The 14,446-nt window shown below is 44.8% G+C and overlaps 1 protein-coding gene across 16 annotated transcripts in view; it reads right to left on the bottom strand.

Annotated features, from left to right (window-relative positions):
- Positions 1–1,517: 1,517 nt before the first annotated feature.
- C13H20orf202 (chromosome 13 C20orf202 homolog) overlaps positions 1,518–14,446 on the bottom strand; it is a 23,992-nt gene continuing 11,063 nt past the window's right edge. For 2 of the 16 annotated variants that reach the window (XR_016018200.1, XR_016018203.1), the window contains exons 3-5: positions 10,741–10,803; positions 4,533–9,817; positions 3,476–3,601 (exon numbers count right to left, since the gene is read on the bottom strand). Coding sequence is in view for 2 of the 16 variants with exons in the window: in XM_088789214.1 (XP_088645340.1) it covers positions 3,368–3,601; positions 6,214–6,279 (300 nt within the window). In the remaining 14 variants the exon portion in view is untranslated. Of the gene's footprint in view, positions 3,602–4,532; positions 9,818–10,740; positions 10,804–14,446 lie in introns of all 16 variants that reach the window. The other 14 variants (XM_088789214.1, XR_016018210.1, XR_016018208.1 and 11 more) reach the window with 14 other exon arrangements.

Raw genomic sequence — 14,446 nt, 5'->3', positions numbered from 1 at the left:
GGCAGTTAGGGTAGATGATTGATAAAGAAAATCAATAGCTTACATGACACATATACAGTCCTCGTTAGATGACAGGCACTGTTGTCAATGTTTTACACGTATTAACTTATTTGTTCCTCGTGACGGCCCCAAGAGGTGGGAAAATATTATGATTCCCATTCTACAGATGATGAAACTGAGGCACAGAGAATTTAATGACTTGCCCAAGGGCACACAATTAGTAAACGGTAGAGCTGGGATTTGAACATAGGCAGTGAGGCTCCAGGCTGTACTTACAACCACTGCACTATCCTGAGTTTAAAAATGGTAGCTGTTATCATTAATTATAATAGCTAAAATTTATGTGCTAGGAACATGTTGACTCATTGTATTTGCTCAATAGCCCTGTGACGTAATTTCTATTATTATCTCCACTCTATAGAGGAACAGACTGAGGAAAGAAAAGTTATGCGACTTGCCTAAGGTCACAGAGCTAATAAGTAGCGACCTAGGAGTTAAACCCAGATAGTCTAGTGTCAAGGGTCTGATTCCTAATCTCTACATTACATTACCATATTGATGATGATGGTGATGGAGTAGAAGAGATAGAAGAAGTGATGAAAAAGGAAGAGGAAGAGGGGGAGAAAACCAACCTATGATGTGTCCAAGTGTCAAAAGCTGAGCTGATCAGTCAGATTTCCTCTCTATAGATTTTGACCTAGAGAAATAGCAGGCGAGTGACATCTTTAGCGGTGGGAGTGGAAACTGAAAAGATACAGAAAGAAGAGCAGAGAGTTAAGCTCAGACATGGTTATAGGAAGCTGAATCTACAAGGTTGGATGGCCTCTGCAGAACAGACTCCAACCCTGGCTGTCAGACTTCACTTGGAGGATGAGGGTTATGTAAACTTGATTCCCAGTCCCCAACTCAGAAGCTCTGACTTAGAAGGCCCAGGTGCGGCCAGGTGTTATCATTTCTAACGTGCACCTGAGACGCTTCTGAGACAGTGCTGGAGGCTGATGAGGACACACTCTGACAGGATAGGAAGCTGGTCTGTTGAGAGAGAATGGAGTGTGTATCTGCCACCCTGGTGCTCAGCAGACTCTCCCTGTGTTCCCCACATGTCCCAGCCCCCTCCTGGGACAGACCACATGATATGTTCTAGCTAATGGGCTGTGGGAGGAAGGGACACATATCACTTCCTGCCTAAAGTGTCAAAGAGCCAGTGTGTAACTCTCCACATGTATCTTCCTTGCTGTGGCATCTGGTGGATCCCCGCGGGGACCGGGACCTAGTGCCGTGAGAAGCTGGTGCTGGCTGGTGTCATGGGGAGGAATGGCTGCTGTGAGGTGAAGAAGCATTGCTGGGTGGTGCTCGTAGGAACAGGATGCCCCCAGGAAGCTACAGAGAACAAAGCTGAAGAAGCAAGTTCTTTCTCCCTCCTCCATCCCTGGGGTGTCCCTCCAGCCCCACCCTGCTTATTGGCTAATGCTAACAAACTCGCACCTGGAGCACAGATAACACAGAAATGTTGTTTGTGGGGTTCCAGCCCCAGCATCACAGTGCACGTTGTTTTTAAGTATTTATTTCTTTTTAATTGGGATAAAATATAACATAACATAAATGGTACCATTTTCACATTTTTAAGTGTACGGTTCAGTGGTGTCAAGTGCTTTCACATTGTTATGCCATCACCACCACCACTATTCATCCAAAACATTTTTCATCTTGCAACACTGAAACTCTGTACCCATTAAACAACACCCCACTCCCCACTCTCCAAGCTCCTGGCAACCACCATTCTACTTTGTGTCTTTATGGATTTGACTACTCTAGGTACTCAAATAAGTCGAATCATACAATATTTGTCCTTTTGTGACTGGCTTACTGGTATTTCACTTAGCACAATGTCTTCAAAGTTTATCCATGTTGTAGCGTGTGCCAGATTTTCCTTCCTTTTTAAGGCTGAATGAAATTCCATTTTATGTATATATCACATTTGGTTTATGCATTCAGCTATCAATAGAGAAGTATTTTTTTATATTATCAAATATTATATAAAAAAATCACAGGCTAGTCTGACTACAAACATTGTACATAAGAACATACCCCTCCCAAATTTGCTTCTGTGTGCAGTGGGTTTACTTTTGCAAAGCTATAAAAACAATATTTTAACAACATGCAGGTCAATTTTCAAAAATATAAAGTCCTACCAATAATCGGACTACCTTAACACCATGGCTTCCCCCGCCCCCACCAGTTCCATTTAAAAATCTTTCTTATAGGCAGATACACTTTTTAAAAGTTATGACTCCAGCACCCCATACAACTGAGTGTTCTGCCACATCATAAACCTTGTTGCCTGCTGCTACAGGGTTGTTCTTGCCAATCCTGAGAGAGGGAAATGCTGTTTTCTTCATCATTTCCCGCTGTTATTTCTTTGAACATCTGGATTGTATTCCTCAGGACCGCTTTGATTGCAAATGAGTGAAACCTTACTCAAATCAGCTTAAGCAAAAGTAAGTTGGTGTGTGTGGTTGTTGGTGGTGAAATTTACTGGTTTCAGTCACTAGAAAGAATGCAGGAGTAACTCATAGAATGAGGGCCCAAAACCAGGGACTAAAAAGAGCAAGTACTCTTCCTCTTGGCTTATCTCATGTGGCCCTCTCTCTCCTTTGAAGATCAGCCTCTTTCTTTTCTACTGCAGACAGGCCTTCTTCACTTGGAAGGAAACATGGCCACTGGCAGCCTTAGCTTTGCAACTGCAGTAGAACAAGCATCCAGCTAATAATCCCAGAGAAGGGCTATGATTGGCTGTGTTGAGTCACATGCTCACCCACTAGGCCAATCATGTTGTTAGGGTGACCATGGATTAGAATTGGGCAGGCCTGATCACACGTCCATTCCTATGGCCAGGGTGGTGACATGGTCTGTTGCTTTCAGAGAAAGGGGAATAAGAGGGCCTGTTGGGAAGCCAGAAAACAAGTAACAAGTCATTACACAGGGTTCCATTTTTCACCATGGCAACACTAGATGAACATTCTCACACACTGAACTCTATCTTTGTTTCAATAATCAGTTTGTGAGAAACTGCCAAAGATAAGATTTACTGTCAGGGTGCTTGCCAGAAGCCATGTAGCATGTTTGTGTCTTCAAAACATGTTCACATCCAATACTGTATTTGTGCCTCGTCAAAAATGCTGACAAGCAACAAAAAAGGAACACAGAGTAACACAGAGAAGTTGAGTGATGGGTCCAGGGACACATCATGGATGAGAGCAGAGGTGAACCCAGAAACTTCCTGATTCCCATTCCAGCTCTCTCCCAACAACGTCACAAAGCTTGACTAGTGGTGGGAGGGGTCAAGGCCCCGCTCATCTCTAGCCAGTTAAGGGAGGGAGCTTCGTCTGCTGTCTAAGCCTTGGAGGAGCTGGGCCAGCCGCCTGGATGATATGGGCTGGTGGCCCCTGCCTTCAGAGCCTGCTCGAGCTCTAGTGGGGGATGTCCCTCCGCTGGACTTTGCGTCTTCCCATTGTGCACTCTCAGCACGCAGCTCCTCCAGGACACTGTGAAGATGCCTCAGCGTGAGCAGGAGCCTCTGGTCTTGGACCTGCATCTCAGCCTAGGAGAGAGAATGAGTCTGTGAGGGGGGTGGGCAGAGCACTGGACATTCCCCAGAAAGCCCGTTCCCATCACTTTCTCACAGGAGATAAACCACAACTTCACAGAAACCATGTCCACCAAAGCCTCAGTTTCTTCATCTGCAAAGTGGAAAGCAAATTACTTACCTTTCAAGAACTCTTATGAGGACTGAATGAATTAGCCTCCACTGTAAAATATGACGAGGGGAACCACCAAGGTCTGTGATTATTTTCATCATCACCATCATCAATATTAAATATTATTATTCTTATTTACAACCCACTATATGCTTTAATCTTCACTCTGAAAAATCATTGTGTAGGTATTACGATGATAGTGACTTCATGTTAAATGGAATACACCCTGTAGGCAGGCAGCAGCTCTTTGGAACACTGATTCTCAGCATAAGATCCAGGGAACCCTTGGGTCCCAAAAGTCCTTTCAGGGGGTCAGTGAGGTCAAAGCTACTTTCATTACAACACCAAGATATTGCCCTTTTCACTTTTATCTTCTTAAGAGTGTACGGTGGAGTTTTCCAGAAGCTATGTGACCTGAGATGGCATCAGACTGAATGCAGAAACATATGAGAGTCCAGCTGTGTTCTGTCAAGGGAGACAACCATGCAAAACAGTGCTACTCTTCTCATTAGATATTTTCTTTGAAAAATACAGTTATTTTAAATAAAATATTTTATTAACATGTAACGAGTTTACTATTATTTTTAAATGCACGAATAAATACATGCTAAAAATTTCTCAGTTTTGGTTTCTGATTCAATCAATATTGATAGCTGTAACTCATATAAATAAGGGCTTTTTGGTGTCCTTAATAATTTTTAAGAACGTGAAGAGGTTCTAAGACTAAAAACTTTGAGAACTGCTTCTTCAGGCCTCTCTACCTCCCTCACTCACCCATCCCCACTCCTCTCGTTTTTCCCCAGGGATGTCTTTCCCCACACATTGATCCATGGTAGTCATTGGTGTTACTGATTTTTCCTTCTGCTGCATAAAGTGATTGTCGAGTGCTGGTCCTTCCCTGGTGGTCAAGTAGGGCTTCTTGGCTGGGGTCCAGAGGGGCCCTTATGGAGTCATGCAAATTCCATGTAATAGAGATAAAACAAAAACAGGCTTGACTAGGAAGTTCACAAGTCAGGAATCAGCAAGAGGAGATTTAAGGCTCCCATGTCTGGGCATCATGTGCAGAGAGGTGCCTGGGCCTGGGAGGCTGTGCCCCGGGTAGGCTGCCCCTGCCCTGCCTTGTTCCTTCTCTTTATGGGGTGAGAGAAAGGAACTTTATCGGGTGGAAAGTGGTACTTTTGGTTCAGTATGGGCACCCAGTGTTTAGAGAAGCATGGGGAAGGCCTGCTGCCCAGCTTCTGGATCCTTGAGGACTGTAAAAAGCTGCAGCTCCTGCTGCTGGCATCCCCTGGTCCCAAGAGAAGCCCTACTGGGTCAGCCCCTCCCACCGGCGTGAGGATGGGTTGGAGTCCCAGCTGATCTGTTGCCTGGCAACCCAGAAAGGTCATTTTTGGACAATCCTGTCTGCCCTTCCCCAGAAGGAGAATCTGGGATATTGGAATATAAACCTTGGGTGTCTTCTGAGGTTCCCTGAACCACCTCCTTCTTGCTCTTCGCTGATGTCCAAAAGCACTTTGGGGCACCCCTGTATTTTGGAACATGGAGAAAACACCACAGAGAGAGTCATAAGGCCTGGCATCCTGAGAGAGACCAAGGAACAGAACTCAGGAGAGTTAGTTCAGTTCAGGAGAGTTAGTGCCCCTTGGGATGGACCTTTACCAACAGGAAATGGGAGACAGGAATGAGCTGGGCAGATACATTTCCTCTTCTTTCTCTCTCCCACAGGGTATAGATCCTTCTTTGACACCTACAGAGAAATCCTGCAGCCAGATAAACCATGCTGCAGCACTGCTGGGCGTCCTTAAGGCTCCTTCTGAAGTGGCAGGCAGCTTGGTAACACAATGTATTTCCTGGCATAGCATTAGCTTTTGCCTCCATTCCCTATATCCCTCACTCTCATTGCTCTGGGTGTGTACCTCCAAATAAATGTTTAGTATCCCAATCTTTGTGCGAGCCTCTGCTTTCTAGAGGACCCAGGCTAAGACAGAGACCCATGTCCCCCTGGGTCGGGATTGTAATAGCCAATGTAGGTGTGCCAAGCAGACACTACGTGAATTATACTGTCATCTCACTGAATTCTTATAGTAACCCCTGCGATTTGGCACTATTGTTATCCCCATCTTATGATAAGAAAACTGAGGCTCAAAGCGGTAAAACCACTTACTAGAAGCCACACAGCCGCAGAGCTGGGCACGTTATCAGGACTCAGTGTAACTCTAAAACCAGTCTGGCAAGCACCTCACCCAGAGTCTCCTATGTAGGCCACGACCTACTTATTCCAGTACTTGCGATGGTGACAGAGCACTGTGTGGCTGGTCCCAGAGGGGTGCCTGCAGGGCCGACACCCCATCCTGCAGCCTCTGCCCCAGCCAAGGGGGCACCTGGGTGGGGGAACCAGAGAACCTTGGAAGATATAGGGAGGAAACACCAGGTAAAAGGAAATGCAAAGCCTTACCAGCTCCTTTCTCAGCCATTCCAGGGTCTGCCCAAGATTTTGGGTTGGCTCTTCTGCTGTTTTCATCTCAGTGTCCTCGGGAGAGACCTTGACACTGACCTGTGATGGGCCTGAGGGACGTTTAATGAGTACAGTCTCCCTCCTGCTTCAGACTGGAAGCAGGGTCTGGCCAAGTTACTGAGGATGGAGTTAATGAGAGCAGAAAGTGGCTCACATTGGAAAATGTAGTTGGCTTTTTTTTTTTTTTTAAAGGGCTTCAGTGCTCTGAACAGAACAAGGGGGGAGGGCAGGAGGGAGACCATTGGGATATGGGTGTGTCAGGGCCTGCGGGCTCCAGAATCCAAGATCTGATGCCAAATAGGATCACAGATGCTGTAAAGCTTTAAATGATAACAACAATAATTATTATGAGACTAGGTGTCCCCTTCCGAGGGCTCTAAGTGATATATATATATATATATATACAATCTCTATACATAAAATATATTCTCTATTATTTATACACAAAAGCTCATTTTATATTATGTATAAAATATAGACACATTATATATTATATAATATGTATTAATGTAATATTATTTATTTATGTATTTATATATATATATATACACTTATATATAAATAAAATCTCCTTTGGGACGAATACCCCATCTGCATCCTCAGTCCCCTCCTTCCGTTCCTCACCTATCCATAGAGTCTAGATAAAGGGAAATGCTCATTCTCCAAGTCCCCTTGCTTCTGGGAAGCCCAGGTGTCCTATGTCTAGCAAATGAAATCAAAACAGAAATTTGCTGTTAGACTTCTAGGAAAACTTTTACCCACCTGATAAAAGGAAAGCTGTCAATGATGCCCCCCCCCCCTTACTCCTACTTTCTCCCCCTTCCTTCTGCCTTGAATGTGGATGTGATGTCCGGGGCTACAGTAACCATCTTGCAACCCTAAGACAAAGGCAGAGGCATTTGAAATCACTGAGTCATAGAATCACCAACAGCATCTGCCTGTTTTGTGAAACAATAAACCCCATTTTTAATTGGGCAATCACAATCCTAACAGACACACCATTTATTCTTCACAATACGCTATGGAGTGGGTACCCTTTAATTCTCTCTTTCAAAAAACACTTATTGAGCACCTACTGTGTGCCAAGCTCTGCTGTAGGCACTGAGGATATAGCCCAAAATCAGAGAGACAGAGGCCCTGCTTTTCTGGAGCTGCTATCATAGTGGATGGAAATAAACCATAATCAAATTAATATTATAATGAAAATAAATAGGACCTATTCTCATTTTTCTATTCCACCCACATGAGCTAGGAACCCCAAACTAAGAATTAACATAGTGATCCCAGCTAAAGAGCTGAGGTGAGTCACAAAACAAACTCAACCCATTTTGGAGGGGTTGCCCTCAACCCACGCTATGCAAGCTGTCCTGAAGATGAATCATGATCCAACATTACAAAACACACAAGGAAACCACCCACCATAAGTGAGAGTCAGCAGACACCATCCATAGCAAGATCAGACCCCTCTTCCCTTAAGAACTTCAGATGAAGATAACAAAAAAAGCATTTTGAAAAGAATTAAAATCATATGAGAAAAAATGAAAAAACATAAGAAAAAAGACTATTTAAAAAGGCAGATTTTTCAAAAGGCAGATTGGTGGTTGCTGGGAGTGGGGGGTGGGGGTGGGCAAAATGGGTGAGGGAAATCAAAAGGTACAAACTTCCAGTTATAAAATAAACAAATCATGCGGCTGTAATGTACAGCATGGCTACTATAGTTAATAATACCATATTGCCTATTTCAAAGTTGCTAAGAGAACAAATCTTAAAAGTTCTCAGCACAAGAAAAAATATTCTGTACCTATGTATATGGTGCTTGATGTTAACTAGACGTATTGTGGTGATCATTTTACAAAACACACAACTATCAAATCATTACATTATATACCTGAAACTAATGTAGAGTTGTATGTCAATCATACCTCAATAAAAAGGGGCAGACTTGAAAAAGAATTAAACAGAACTTATACAAGCAAAAATTATAGGTTCAGAGGTGTCATTTAGCACTATCTCCATGTCCGACTCCTATTCTAGGGCCTTACCACCCTTGGGGCTGTCCCCTCTCCTATCCTGTGCCCTTGGCCCTCATCCTCACTTAGTAAAATACAAATTAGTAGGACATTTAACAGAAAGAAGCTTTTGCATGCGAGAGCCCTCCAACCCTCCAACCCTCCATTCCTACCACACAAGCACATGCCATTGCACCAACCAGAGGGAGCGTGAGGATGGAGTGCGGTTGGCTCGGGAGTCCCAACACCGCGTCTCCTTCTGTGGCTGTTAGTCCTCTTCCAGCAGCGCCACCCTCCCTTTGGCCCAGACACACAAAGCTGGTCATCTAATCATGTGTTTTCTGCTTGTGTCCCGTATCTGTGTACGCATAGGTCCTGAGCACATGCTCTGTACCTGTGTCCTCCAGGAAATGCTGCCAGGACCCGAGCAACACTCACCTTCTCCATATGTGCCCAAGGCGTCCTACGGCAAAGCACACCTGACTCTGCTTCAGGAACATGCTGGACCTGTACAGAGGACAGGCTGGAAGTTCTGGGAACAGCCCTTAACAATGACAATCAGGTGTTGGTGGATAAATAGCTCCCTTCCCTCAGCTCCCAGGTAGGACATACTCCAGCAGGACAGTCCAGCAGGACTAAGCCCCAGGTGCCCACAGCAGTTACATGCTCAGCAACATGTCTGCAGTACATTAGAAACCTTCCCCTTCCTGTCTCACTTCCCCACCTCACTGTGCTTCCTGGAACTTCCTCCCAAATAATCCACTTGCCCTCAAATTCTTGTCTCGGGTCTACTTCTGGGGGAACTCAACCTATGAAGCATCCTATCCACGTATGCCCGGTACACACGAGTATGGTGCCCCTCTTTCTGTGCACACCTGTGCTGGACATGACTGTCCGGTACACAGGTATTCCAGCCCTTCTGCTCTGTACACAGGCGCCCTGTGTACACGTGTCCTACATACATCAGTCCATTGCCCAGGTACCCAGTACCCAGTCCTAAGTCAGGAAGCACAGCCTCTGACCCTGCTGAGGTGGTGGAGACTCTGGTGAAGCAGAAGAGGATCGTAGGAAGAGAGTCCCTTGGCCCCAACTAGCCTTCAGTGTAACTTAGAGGCAAGCTGCCCTATTGATTGGAGCCCCAATTACCTTTTCGGGTGAACGAGCTCTAGGTCACCAAGCTGTCGGTGTTGGGGTGGAGGGACCAGGTGAGACAACCCATGTGAAGCCCAGCACAGGGACCAGACCATAGGAGATGCTCCATCAAGGCTCCCCCTTTCCCTCTCTTCCTGGGTCCACCCTCTCCCAAGGGAATGGCTATATATCCAGCTAACCCAGCACCTCCAGTGTACTAGGCCTTATGCTGGCCTGGGGAACAGGGAACATGAATGAGAGAAGACAAGATCCCTGCCCTCATGGAGTTGCCAAGAGGAGGTACTCACTGTTACAGAGGCTGGGAATGCGGGTCTCGATTTCCTTTCCTTCCAGGACAGGAAGAGATCTCAGCACCCAAGTTTTCCATTTCCTAAGGCTGAGAGCTTCAGACAGACCAGGTGGAGAGAAGGGAATGTCAACCAGGCTGGCTAAAGGTGTACGTGCATGTGGGCATGTGTGTGTGGTCACTCCCTCTAGGGCCTGGACATGGCCACAATTCCTGTCTGCAAATCCCTGAACCATGTCCTACTACCATGATATCAGAGCTGCTCCATAAAAGCATCAGAGCTCCAGGAAAACCAGATGAGCCAGGTTGGTGCCAGAGGGTAAATACAAGACAAGTGAACAAACCTAGACTCTAGACTCAGCAAGATGCTCAGAGACAGATGAAACAGAATGGGGCAGGGGAGAGGAGGCATGTAGCTGATCAGCCCTGAGACTCTAAGTCTATCGTCCACCTGAGGTCCCGAAAATCAATATGGAAGTCAGAGGCCCTTGGTTCAGGTTGTAGTGCTACTAACCCTTAGTGTGGCCATAGGACAATCTCGTCTCTCTTTGGCGTTCAATTTTCCCAAATGTAAAATTGGGGACAATGTTGACAATCAGGAATTTTGCATGCACTTTGAAAATTATGATGGCACCCAGCACAGTGGTTATGAGCACTGAGCTGGGGGTGGGGGTGGGGCTGGGGCTGGATTTGAACCCTGTATTTGTGGTATACCAGCTGTGTGACCTTGGGCAAGTTTTTAACCACTCTGTGCCTCTGCTTCCTCATCATAAAATGGGGGATAATAATAGCACCTACACAATAAGGTGGCTAAGATGACAAAGTGAGATGATATTTGTAAAGTACTTGGAACAATTCCTGGCATATGGGACGGTCTATATAAGTGTTGGTCAACTAAAATAAACACACAAGCAATTCACTACTATTACTTCATTTCTGAGTCTGTTAAGTGTTGTTCCCTCTTCCAGGAATACTTTTCCTTTCTCCTCCTTCCTTCACCTAATGAGATCTCAATCTTACCTGAGTTATTTTTTCATATTACCCTCCTGGACACACTGCAGGCTGTTTTCAGAGTTTTCTCACCTGGAACACAGAAGGGGCAGGTTGGATCTATATTTTTCAAACCTCAGTTACTCACATACCTCTTTCTCAATATTTACCTACCACCTCAGCTTTGATTTACTGATCTTTGTCTTTAAATTGATCATGTTAGAAATATTTTTCTGTGTGAAGAAAATCTGTAGTAATAGTAGCTTTTACAAGATAGTTTATTTCTCTAACAAATAAAAGTATGGGAAGCTATCCTAGGCTGGTGTTTCCACGGTCATCTGGGATCCAGATTTCTTCAATTTTGTTGCTCTCCCATCCTAACATGCTCCCTCCTCATGGTCCAAGATGGCTGCTGCAGTTTCAGCCATCACGTCAGCAGGAACAACAAAAGGGGAGAAGGAGGGCATATCTCCTTCCTATAAGAACATTTAATACACTTTGCCCACACCACCTCCTCTGATATTCTAATAGCTTATTGTCCATTTGGTCATACCTCACTGCGAGCAAGGCTGGGAAAGGAAATCCTTATTTTGAATGCACAGTGCTAGCTATCAAGGATTCCATCCCAGTGGAAGGAAGGAAGAGTGAATATTGGAAGAAATCAGCAGATTATATGTTGTCACAACTTTATATAGACATTTTTTTCTGTCCTCATCTAAGTAACATTATCCATGATATCTTTAGTTCCATGAGCTAGCTGTATATTTTTCTAAAACACATTAAAATAAATGCCTAGCCATTAAAATGAATACATACATGAGTGTGTGCATATTTACAGATATAGTATTGACTATGGTAGATTGTTACTATCCCCCAGTGATCCGTGCCTCTCAGTATTCATACCCTTATGTACCCTTCCCCTTCAATCTGGACTGGCCTGTGACCTGCACTGAAGCAACAGAATGCAGTAGAAGTGACCTGTACTTGTCCCAACCCTCAGCTTTAAGAAGCTCCAACAGCTTTTGTACCCTGCGGAAAGTTGAGGGCCACAAAAAACTCTAACGACCTTGAGACCACCATTGTGTGAGGAAGCCCAAGAGAGCCACCTGGGGAGACCATGTGGAAGAGAATAGAGAAACCCTGCTGGCAGTGAGAACCAAGTTCCCAGATACACAGCCAAGTCTGAGCTTTTCCAATCAGCTTCTAGCTGTTTCTATCACTCCAGCTAACATCATATAGAGCAGAATTGAACTGTCGTTGCGGAGACCAGCCCAAACTGAAAAACTGAACAAATAAATGATAATATTCTTTTAAGTTGCTATGTTTTGGGGGTTGTGGGGACAGAGCCCCAGAGAGCAGTTTCCAGGCTCTCAGTCTCACATAGAAAGGTGCTGGCTCAGGTAGTAAATGGCCATCAACTGTGATTGGACGGCCATCAGCTGTGGCTAGTTGGCCATCAGCTGTAACCAGTGAGCCACTGGCCACTAATATAACTGCTGTGGCTACACTAACAGAAAATGGGGGCTAGCAAGAAGATGGTGGCTGAGCTAGCAAGCGGCGGAGTGTGGCGGAGTGTGGAATGTGGATTCTGTGGCTCCTGCTTCCTGTGTCTCCAACCCAGCCGCCAGTGAGACTATAGTGTATGACTCCCCTACCTATGGCTCCGTGGGTGTTCCTTTTTGGTCTCGCCATATCCTGCGTTCTTATGTGGGGAGCGGGACCAGAGGCCCCGCAGGCCACCCCGCGTAACTCCCTGCATGACAGGGTGGTATTATGCAGCAATAGCTAACCAAAGCACATTTATCTATATATCACCTAAAATCATGTTATGTGCCACTACCCTTTGGAAAATTCTGGAGTAAGTGATATTCTCATGTTCTGTAAGAGGTCTCCGTTCTCTCAAAGGCCCATACATCTCACAGATACAAATCTGCAGTGAATTGACAGAACTTACCACATGCCAACATGACCACAATAACGTCCGAAATGGTCACTGTTTTCTCTCTTGTCCACTTGCAGCTGGGAGCAGCCACAAGAAGAATGTTTTCAAAATGCAAATCTGATCACATCTCCTTCCTGTTTTTCACCCACTGCAGTGTCCACAAGGGGTCTTCTTAGGTTCAGCTACACACTCACTCAACAGATGGCCCTTAAGCCACACTTGGCATTGACCTACTCTGCAGGATGTAGGACAGGAACTTCAGCTTGCTAGCATGGCACTCAATGAATGCTAGAATCAGGAGCTCTTCTGGGGGGGAGGGGTGTGTCCTTGCTGTTGTCTAGCAGAGCAGGACAGCACAAGTGCAAGGTGGTGAGATCCCTATCTGGTGGGTACAGGAGCCATCCTGGCTTAAAAGCTTCATGTCCCATGGGAGCCAGTATCTTGGACCTGCTCAGTTATATGAGTCACCACGTTCACGAAGCCCAAAATATGAGTTCCCACCAGGTATTTATAATTCCTTCCAGCCCAGATGCAATTTACCAATCAAGGATTTGTTTTTAATTTTATTTTTTAGAACAATTTTAGATTTACAGAGAAACTGGGAAGAGAGTAAAGAAAGTTCCCATCTACCCCACACTCAGCTTCCTCTATTATTAACACCTTATATCAGTATGTTACATTTGTTACAATGAATAAAGCAATATTGATACATTATGAGCTAAAGTCCCTACTTTATTCAGATTTCTTTAGTGTTTACCTAATGTCCTTTTTGTGCCCCAGGATCCCACTGAGGATACCATAGTATATTTAGTCATCATGTCTCTGTAGGCTCCTTTTGACTGACAGTTTCTCAGACTTGCCTTGTTTTTGATGATCTTGATAGTTTTGAGGAGTACTGGTCACGTATTTTATAAAATGTCCCTCAACTGGGATATGTCTTATGTTTATCTCATGGCTTAGACTAGAGTTATGGGTTTAGGGAGGAAGACCACAGAGGTAAACTGCCATTCTCATCACATCATATCAAGGGTACATACTTACATGATTTGACAGTTGATGTTGACCTTGATCATCTGCCTGAAGTAATCAGGTTTGTCAAATTTCTCCCCTCTAAAGTTACTCCTACCCACAACCCTTTTATACTATAGACGCTCTGAAAATCACAATGCTCAGCCCACATTTAAAGTCTGGGCAGTTACGTTCCCTTTCCTCGAGGATGGAGTATCTACATGTTTGGATTTCTGCATGGGAGATTTATCTCCCCCCTCCCATTTTTTTCATTTATTATACTTTAAGTTACAGTCCAATATTCCTTTATTTATTTTGTTGATCAGATTTTTCCAGCTTTGGCCATTGGGAGCTCTTTCAGTTGGCTCCTATGTCTTCTGACATACCCCCATCATTGTGTGTGTGTGTGTGTGTTTGTATGTGTGTGAGTGTGTGTGTGTGTGTGTGTGTGTGTGTGTGTGTGTATTTAAGCACTTCCTGATTTCTTACTTTCTGGCACTGTATGATGTTCCAGTCTCATCTTGTATATTTCTTGCCCGCGTCCTAGGATCAGCCATTTTCCCCTGGTTCCTTTTATTGGAGAAAGGTATTAGAAACCAAGATCTGGGCGCGAGGTGTGCTCATAGCTGTGCAGTATCATTGCTTCTAGGATGCCTTGGCTGACAGAGAAATACTCACATATATGTGTATACTAACCTGTGTATAGACACCTACCTACAAATACTTCGATATGTAATTATCTACATCTATGTGAAGCTAAGCATGAGTTCATACCGATATCTCCAA

Source organism: Rhinolophus sinicus, chromosome 13, assembly GCF_057876585.1.
Source record: "Rhinolophus sinicus isolate RSI-liver-muscle chromosome 13, RSI-T2T, whole genome shotgun sequence".
In the NCBI taxonomy this organism is placed as follows: domain Eukaryota; kingdom Metazoa; phylum Chordata; class Mammalia; order Chiroptera; family Rhinolophidae; genus Rhinolophus; species Rhinolophus sinicus.
The sequence above is the reverse complement of the archived record's forward strand: the minus strand, read 5'-3'. Positions and strand labels throughout refer to the sequence as shown.